Source organism: Bombus vancouverensis, chromosome 16 (assembly GCF_051014615.1).
Source record: "Bombus vancouverensis nearcticus chromosome 16, iyBomVanc1_principal, whole genome shotgun sequence".
Classification (NCBI taxonomy): Eukaryota; Metazoa; Arthropoda; class Insecta; order Hymenoptera; family Apidae; genus Bombus; species Bombus vancouverensis.
This window is the reverse complement of record NC_134926.1, coordinates 6,126,651-6,136,052: the sequence shown is the minus strand read 5'-3', so window position 1 is coordinate 6,136,052 and position 9,402 is coordinate 6,126,651. Positions and strand designations below refer to the sequence as shown.

General features: G+C 29.2%; 1 protein-coding gene across 4 annotated transcripts; it reads left to right on the top strand.

Moving 5' to 3' along the window:
* The first annotated feature begins 290 nt into the window (after positions 1-290).
* Positions 291-6,641, top strand: LOC117154517 (vesicle-fusing ATPase 1-like). Of its 4 annotated transcripts, none has more exons than XM_076625343.1 (10): positions 291-333; positions 405-493; positions 2,152-2,376; positions 2,444-3,071; positions 3,650-3,874; positions 3,967-4,266; positions 4,348-4,638; positions 4,711-4,895; positions 4,981-5,139; positions 5,226-6,641. In XM_076625343.1, the coding sequence occupies exons 2-10, from the start codon at positions 408-410 to the stop codon at positions 5,341-5,343; spliced, it is 2,217 nt and encodes a 738-aa protein (XP_076481458.1). In that variant the 5' UTR covers positions 291-333; positions 405-407; the 3' UTR covers positions 5,344-6,641. The 4 variants fall into 4 exon arrangements, 3 of the variants coding, with proteins under 3 accessions (XP_076481458.1, XP_033185467.1, XP_076481459.1); XR_013060306.1 differs by having other exon boundaries at positions 295-493; positions 5,226-5,413; positions 6,242-6,641; XM_033329576.2 differs by adding an exon at positions 1,543-1,762 and having other exon boundaries at positions 311-493.
* The last annotated feature ends 2,761 nt before the right edge of the window (positions 6,642-9,402 follow it).

Here is a 9,402-nt window from a genome sequence, read left to right as displayed (position 1 = left end):
AGAAGAAAAAAGAGAGGAACGGAACAGAAGGAAGTTTAAATCTGATTTTCAGCGAACGAATTTAACGTAAAGGCAAAGAAGAGAGAAAGAGTTTAAAAGAGAGTCCTATGAAGGAGGATGTCATCGTTTCGATGTTACTAACTCCTTTATTAATATTATTAATATTGTTAATACTATTCCCTACCTAATATTTATTCCTTTATTGATATTAAATATAACATATTATTACTCTCTGCGCGCGCTTCTCGGAGTTCCGTAACAGCGCCGTAATGCGGAATCCTCCACCACTAAAAGTCCGATCAGTTGTCAGTCTGGTGTCTTGCGTATGAGTCTGTAAAGTGACATACTATATTTTCAATAAGTGCGATTCCTTTTCTCAATAGTAAAATTTACTTTTTTCATAGAGAATGAAGGCAATAAGGTGTCCTACTGATGAACTTAGCATTACAAATTGTGCTATAATCAATCCAGATGATTTCCCAGATGATGTCAGGTAAAGATATCATCCTATGATTAATTCATTGATTTTGTAGCTATAACAACCAGTATAGATGATATCGTTTTTTGATCGATCCTACTAATTCGGTAAAATCGAATTGGTCAAAAAACCGTATCATCTGATGTGACTGTTATAAGTACCAAATCAATGAATTGGCCCAATTACCGAGTTGGTAACGATCGAAAGCAGTGTTCACACGGTTCTGTACCTTCACCAAAAATCTAACTCTCACGCATATGCTTACTTCCTATTTTTGTTTGTTTATTTCGTTATTTGCAGTCTGACAAAATGGACGTGAATATTTTTTTATTATGAATTTTTCATGGTTTTTCAATATGTCACAAAAAAGGGATCAACGGAAGATATATCCTATTGAAAATGATATATATCAATTGGGTTCCTATCAAATTTTCATGTCTCAATTAAGAAGGGATGAAATAAAATTTTTTAATTATTTTTGTACATGAATATTTGCTTTTGATGATCTGTTAAAAAGCATGGAAGAGATTTAACAAAACAGAACACAACTATGAGACTAAGCATTAGTTTCGAAGAGAAAATGATTGCATGGTTAAGACTAATTTTTAAATTGTTATCATTATATATGATCAAGCAGTCAGATCTAAATCCATAATTGAATGATTGGATTCAATGATTGGACTTACAATTAAAACAAAGGTAATGTGTTATGTTGATGCAAGTTCTGATCTCTATAATTTATTCATTCATAAAATTCATTTGTTAATTCTCTAGAAGAGTATGGTAAAAAGTGTCTACATATGCATATATTTTCTTATTTTTCGTATTAAATTTATAACTTTGACTTGAAATTCTAAAGTTTCATTATTGTTGAATATATGTAATGATAACAAAGGACTTTTAAAAAATTAAATATAACGATTTTCTTTTTCATCTCTAGGAAAATTTATTTGCTTATCTATTAATTTTATCAAAATCTTCTTTTAACAAATTGTATATTTCTCACCATAATGCTTCTTTTAAATTTTTATCTTTATATGAATCTAATCTTTTATCCCATATAGCGGGCCTTTATTCCACCAACGATATCATAAACTCCGCATTTATTTTCGCCATTTTCAACGATTCATACGCACTCTCCTCTATGACTCTTCTATAAGTACGATAAAGAAAATGTATCGGCCGATTCGGTTTTATTGCCGAATCACTTCATACATCGACAAAACCAAATGTCGAATGCGACCGAATCGGTGATTTCATCGTATACACGGATATGAAACATACGTAAGTATATGCTCCTAGACAAAAAAACAATTGAGCCAACAAATGATTGATTCATTATAGTTTGAACAAGCTGTTGTAACAGTATAGTAGTAACTGTAGTAACAGCTATTACATATTATACTGAACCATTAATTCATTTGTTCGGGACTTGAACATGCGGCGAAAATACAGAAATGTGTGAACGCTGCTTTCGGCTTATATATATATATATATAATAATATATATATATATAATATATAATATAATATATAATAATATTTATATATTTATATAAAATGTAAGGTTTTAAATAATAAAATCGACAAATAAGGCAATAAAAGAATAATAAAATTTATAATTTTAGTTTATTTGACAGATTATATGAAGTTTAACATAATTGTATCTTTTAGGCACATTGAAGTTACCACTGCACCAAATCATCACTTTGTATTTACTATAAAACGACATCATGAAGTACCCAGAGGAACTGTTGGATTTAGTTTACTTCAGAGAAAATGGGCCACTCTTTCCCTTAATCAGGAAATTGAAGTTCGACCATATCATTTTAATCCTACCTCCAGTACAGAATGTTTATGCACTATTGTACTAGAAGCAGACTTTTTGCAAAAAAAATCGTATGTGCATTACATGGAAAATGCAAAGAAAATAGCATATATAATAAAATTTGTAATGATATTTCAGGACTACTTTGGAACCATACAATACTGATGAAATGGCTAAAGATTTTCTATTACAATTTTCGGGGCAGGCATTCACCGTGGGTCAACAACTGGTGTTTCAGTTCAAGGATAAAAGAATGCTTGGCCTCGTAGTTAAAAGTTTGGAAGCTGCTGATATATCTGCTATAAGTTCTGGACAAAATACAGTATCTAAAAAAACTCAAATGGGACGTTGTTTGGGCGACACTGTTATACAGTTTGAAAAGGCAGAAAATTCAAATGTAAACCTTATTGGCAAAGCAAAGGGGAATGTTATTCGCCAATCAATTATCAATCCAGATTGGGACTTTCAAAAAATGGGTATTGGTGGACTGGATAATGAATTCAGTGCTATTTTTCGAAGAGCATTCGCGTCACGAGTTTTTCCGCCAGAAATTGTTACTCAACTGGGTTGTAAGCACGTAAAAGGGATTTTACTTTATGGTCCACCAGGTACAGGTAAAACGTTAATGGCAAGGCAGATAGGAACTATGTTAAATGCTAGAGAACCCAAAATCGTTAATGGCCCTCAGATTTTGGATAAATATGTTGGAGAAAGTGAAGCTAATGTTAGACGATTATTTGCTGATGCTGAAGAAGAGGAGAAGAGGGTATGAAAATATTTTCAACCTTCATTACGTGTTTTACAGATATAAGTTGTAAATATAAATTACATTGTTTAACAAATTTTAGCTTTTTCCGATTTTGCAACCTTCAGTAGGTAATTCTTGTAGACTTTTATGTACTAGATATAAATCTGCAAACCATGTTTTGCTAAAATTCGAAGTTCTTAAAAAAATCAATTATGAAAAAAATTGCACATTTTCAACTTTGGAGATGTTTCATGTCTTTTACAGTAAGAACTATCGAATTGCGGTTGGGACAAAAAAATTCTTTAGGCTCACTTAAATAAAATGATATGTATTATTATTGCATTATAAACATTTAAGTGTGTTCAAATAATGATCAAAGCAAAAAAGACCCCTAAAACACCATTTTTTGCTTACATTTCCTAATTTATTTAAAAAACTAAAAGTCTAGGAGAAAGTCTAATACAGGCATATTATAGAGCAGAAATGTTCGCTAAAGAAAGGATCAAGAAAAACTAGAAAACTTTGTTTGATTCCAATATGAAAGCAAAACACGCAGTGGCGTTAGTGGTTACAGATAAATAAATTTTCATGTTTAGCTTGGACCAAATAGTGGATTACATATAATTATTTTTGATGAAATTGATGCTATTTGTAAATCTCGAGGGAGTGTTGCTGGAAATACAGGAGTTCATGATACTGTCGTAAATCAGTTGCTCGCAAAAATAGATGGTGTGGAGCAGTTAAATAATATTCTTGTTATTGGTATGACTAACAGACGAGATATGATTGATGAAGCTTTACTACGACCTGGTAGATTAGAGGTATTTTTCTTAATAATATTAAATATTCTTTAGAGATAATGTTTGGAAAACCATTACTATTACTTAATTAAATAAAATTTGTATACATGCAGGTACAAATGGAAATCAGCTTGCCTGATGAACATGGAAGATTCCAAATACTTAATATTCACACATCTAGAATGAAAGATTATAAGAAGATATCACCAGATGTTGATTTAAGAGAACTAGCCACATTAACTAAAAATTTCAGTGGTGCAGAATTAGAAGGTCTAGTTAGAGCTGCACAAAGTACTGCTATGAATAGATTAATTAAAGCTTCTAGTAAGGTAGAAGTAGATCCTGCTGCAATGGAGAAACTTATGGTTTCCAGAACTGATTTTCTTCATGCTTTGGAACATGATGTTAAACCTGTAAGTAATTTAAAAGAAATTCGAGTGTGATTAACAAAGAACTACAATGATTTGTTTTAATGACTTTACTTTATGTTACAGGCATTTGGCACAAGTGCAGAAAAATTAGATCATCTTCTTATACGTGGTATTATTAACTGGGGCAAACCAGTGGCAGAGATTTTATCTGATGGCAATTTATATATTCAAGAGGCACGTTCTGCCGAAGGTTCTGGTCTTGTGTCAGTTTTGTTAGAAGGACCTCCAAATAGTGGAAAAACAGCACTTGCTGCACAAATAGCTAAAAATTCCGATTTTCCGTTTGTCAAAGTATGTACACCAGAAGATATGGTTGGTTTTACAGAATCTGCAAAATGTCTTTTAATTCGAAAGGTAAATATGAACTGAATATTTTCTAATTATAATATAATAAATAATATGAAATATATATTTTTTTGTGTTTAGATATTCGACGATGCTTATCGTTCACAACTCAGTTGCATCCTAGTTGATAATATTGAGCGTTTATTAGATTATGGTTCTATTGGTCCACGATATTCTAACTTGACTTTACAAGCGCTGTTAGTTTTACTGAAGAAACAACCACCGCGTGGTCGTAAATTATTAGTACTTTGTACTACAAGCCGCAGGTAAAATACTTAACGTTAATGTAACAATACTCCAAAATAATAGTTACATATATTTTTATTAATATAATTACCATATCTTCTCTAGACAAGTTTTAGAGGACATGGAAATGTTATCAGCATTTAGTACAACTCTTCATGTACCTAATTTATCAACTCCTGACCATCTCTTAAGCGTTTTAGAAGAAATGGATCTATTTAATAAAAAAGAAATTGTACATTTACATGCCAAACTTCAAGGAAAACGGTATGTCTATTTTGAACAATTTAACAATATTAATTTTTATTTAAATGTGTGAATATTGAAAGCACGATTTGTATATTTTCTTTCAGAGTATTTATTGGTATAAAGAAGTTGCTATGCTTAATAGACATGGCACGTCAAGTGGAACCAAAATATAGAGTTCCAAAATTCTTATCAAAATTAGAAGAAGAAGGTGGATTGGAGTAATAAGTATCTAAAGCTGTAATTATTTGTGTAGAAATGAATTAGATGTGATTTACGGAATAATATATAATATGTACGTAACAAAGAAATTTGCATTTATATACATACGAAATCTATATTACTTGAAAAAATCGAGTATAATTACGTGAGGTATATATGTATATGTCTTAGAAATACTTACGTAAAGCATTTTAATTGTTTATAAATATGCAAGTACCTTCTACTATACTTTTAGTAGAAATTATATTTTCTATTATTTTTTTAAACGATTCTGCCAAACATACAGTATTCATAATTTTAGAATTATATAATTTTTATGTACCTCTGTGATAATAATTTGTTTTAAAGCAATTTCACTAATTTAAAAAAATGTAAAATATAAAATGTAAAAAGACAAAGATATAATAGTTAAAAGAATGCAATTTTTTGTTATATGGTAATAATACTAAATGTTCACAATACATTATTATATAAATTTTTAATTATTGATCTTTTGTGTGAACTTTGAAAGTTTATGCTACACTCGTTATATATGAAACTATATGTCATATCTATGTAGAAATGAAATTTACACATATCTTTACAAAAGATAAACAAAAATGCTTCCCTTAGTTTTAATGTTATCATATTTTACCATAAAATGAGTTTATTCCATATTAGTGCTACGTTTTTTAAACAATTTTTATAATAAGAAGTGTAATTGTTTATTAGCAACGTTTATTACATGTATTATAAACATATATTTTTATGCCTCCATTTATAGGTAATGTATGTATATCCATACAATAATCTAATGTGTACTTATCACTACATCACAGTTTGCTGTAGTTCTAGTTGTAAATGTATGCATATGTTTTAGTATTGATATTTAGTAGCACCTACAGATTAATGCCTCTTTCAGGTGAATAAAACCATTCCAAGAAATATTTATATGCAAATATTTACTTTGCTTACAATTGATAAAAAATATATGAAAAATAGATGGATATGTATTTCCTATGAATTAAACATAAATGAAAATTAGTATTATTTTAGAGAAATTAGTAAATCTGAAATTACCCTGCATATGATACATAAATCATTTATTTTGTGTAAATTATTTCAATAATTTGATATACGTACATATAATTAAACTGTCTACAAGAAAATCTGTATATTAACATCAAATGTATTATTATGCCTGATAAATATCTAATATCATATTTGTGTTAACATATTGCAATAATAGTATGTATAAATTTATGACATATGTAATATATGTAAAAGTTAAATAAAATCTAGTAGAGTACAGTGATGAAAAATGTTATTAATGTCATCATCTCTTACAATTTACAATAATAATGTTGCTCGCTTGACATTACTCTTATTTTATTTCCACAGTTTTTATATAAATATGGTTATATTACAATTAAAAATTACAAAGTAATTAAGTTAATATATATAATCGTGTGCAATAATTTTTAAGTTTTGTACTAATTGAATCTTAAATATGTGTACATATGTAAGTACATATCAGTGATGTTATCTGTAATAATTTTTCATGCGGGCTTTTAGAAGTTCTGTGACAGGCTCGTTATGAGGCTACTGAGGAAATAAAAATTAAAATATATCATAATGATGGCATCTCTCATCATCAAATATTTTAAATTTGGAGATAAATTAAACTAAACTAAACTAAATTCAAAGTTTAATGTATTAATAAAAAGAATATTAATAAAACGTTAATATTAATATTAATTTTTAATATTAATAAAAAAATGTTCAATGTATTATGCCATATTGCACGATCATATTCTTTAGAAAATTTATATTATATGAATTCTTAATTGTTTAAGAATTAATTGCATAAAGAATATTCGCATGTCTTTCCAAATGTGTATTTTTCTAAATGAAAGAATTTCATTTTTATTGGGTTGGCAACTAAGTGATTGCGTATTTTAAATAAGGAAAATTCAAAATTTTTGCTTAAAAATATAACTTTATTCAATTAGGTATTGTCCGTCTTTTTCGATGACCTTTTGCCATCTTTCAGGCAGTGTCATAATTCCATGTTCATAAAACTTCTGATTTTTGTCAGCAAAAAACCGAATTAAATGTGATTTTACATCATCAGCATCATTAAAAATTTTACCATTTAAGGAGTTCTGTATGGAACGAAATAAATGGTAATCTGAAGGCGCAAGATCAGGGCTATGTGGTGGATGTGACAACACATTCCAACCTAGTTCCAATAATTTTTGGTGAGTGACCAAAGATGTGTGGGATTTTGAATTATCATGCTGGAAAACAACACCCTTATGATCTGCCAATTCTGGCCGCTTTTCTTGAAGTGCATCGCTCAGTTTGGTGAGTTGTGGAACGTACACGTTTGAATTAATCATTTGGTTTCTTGGTAAAAGTTCAAAGTACAGAATTCCTTTATAATCCCACCAAACTGAAAGCATAATCTTTTTTTGGTGAATCTCAGCATTTGGTGTCGTCTGGGCTGTATAAACTATCCACCTTTCGTCACCAATAATCAGTCGTTTCAGAAATGAATCAATTTCGTTGCGTTTCAGAAGCGAATCGCAGATGCTAATGCGTTGCTTCAAATGAATTTCATCAAGCTGATGAGGGACCCATAAATCGATTTTCTTGACATAGCCAAGCTGTTTTATTCTTTTTTGAATGCATGTATGCGATACATTGAGCTTCTCTGCAATCTCACGCGTTGTACTATAACGATCTGAATCGAGAATGGCCATGATATGGGTCTCGTCAACTTCAACTGGACGACCAGACCGTTGAGCATTTTTCACTGAAAAATCACCAGAACGAAATTTGGCAAACCAATTTTGACACTGCCTTTCTTTCAAGGCTTCATTTCCATATAGGGCACATAACTTCTTATGTGCTTGCGATGCGTTTTTGCCTTTTCGGAAATAATACAATAAAATATGTCTGAAATGCGTGTCTTGTTCTTCCATTTTTAAATTGGGATAAAAACGAAACTAAAAAACTAATCGATACAATCCTTTATTAAATTAAAGGTGGAAGACCAAAGAATAACAAAACAATATAGGTTAGGTGCATTGAACACGTTGACAAAATAAAAGAATATGCTAAGGCCACCTATTGATAAAATCCGCAACCACTTAATTGCCATCAATAAATAGTATCTTCACAATTTCTTAAGTTGGCAATATCTACATGTGATCTACATTAATCTACATAATCTACATTAAATAAATTCAAAACATATATATTATAACTTATGTATTATTCTAAAAAGTTAAGCACTTTTTGTTTATTCTATGACTATAATTCTTTTTGCTTCAAAAATTCAAGTGAAAATAAGCCAAATGATTTTTAGAATCAAACTGTTTTACTATTGGTTCTTCTTGCGCGCGAAATAATCCTGCGCACTGAAATGCGTACTGGAAATGTGACGGTTGACCGTGGTTGAGTTGTTGCTCGTTGCACGATACGTATCATTCATTATTAAAACTTACTGGTAATTTAATTTACTTTCCATTTTAATTTAAAAAATTTGATATACTCTAATAATGTTCCTCTATATACATATTATATGATATAGTATATATTTCATAATTTTCTTTATGTATTTGAACAGCGTATAGGTGTAAAGGGAATTATTAATTTATTTATATGTAATTTATAGATTCATTCATTAATTGTGTAAAGTTTAACGAAATGAACAAAAATAAAGTTTAATGAAAAGTAACAATTTGATATTATAAACTTTGTACTTCTCATTTACAGAGCTGTACTATTAATGATGGATAATAAACAATATTATTATAATCAATTATATTGATGAATATATGTACATATGTTATAAGTATGTTAATAAAAATATGTATTTCTCAGGTAATTAAAGCCATCATTAACTGGTTCTGCTGTTTCAACAAATAAGGACGAATAGCATTGCATATTACAAAAGTAATTTTACTTTATCTATTTTACTCAATATATTTTTGAATACATAATGAGTATACATGAATTTAAGATTTGAAATATTCTATTTACAAAACAAATAGTCTTTTATTAATGGAGAAATAT

Coding starts and splice junctions, on each gene's coding strand:
- LOC117154517 (XM_076625343.1), top strand. CDS start 408: ATGAAGGCAATAAGGTGTCCTACTGATGAACTTAGCATTACAAATTGT. Junction 2,377..2,443: donor GACTTTTTGCAAAAAAAATC/GTATGTGCATTA, acceptor ATGATATTTCAG/GACTACTTTGGAACCATACA. Junction 4,267..4,347: donor TGGAACATGATGTTAAACCT/GTAAGTAATTTA, acceptor TTTATGTTACAG/GCATTTGGCACAAGTGCAGA.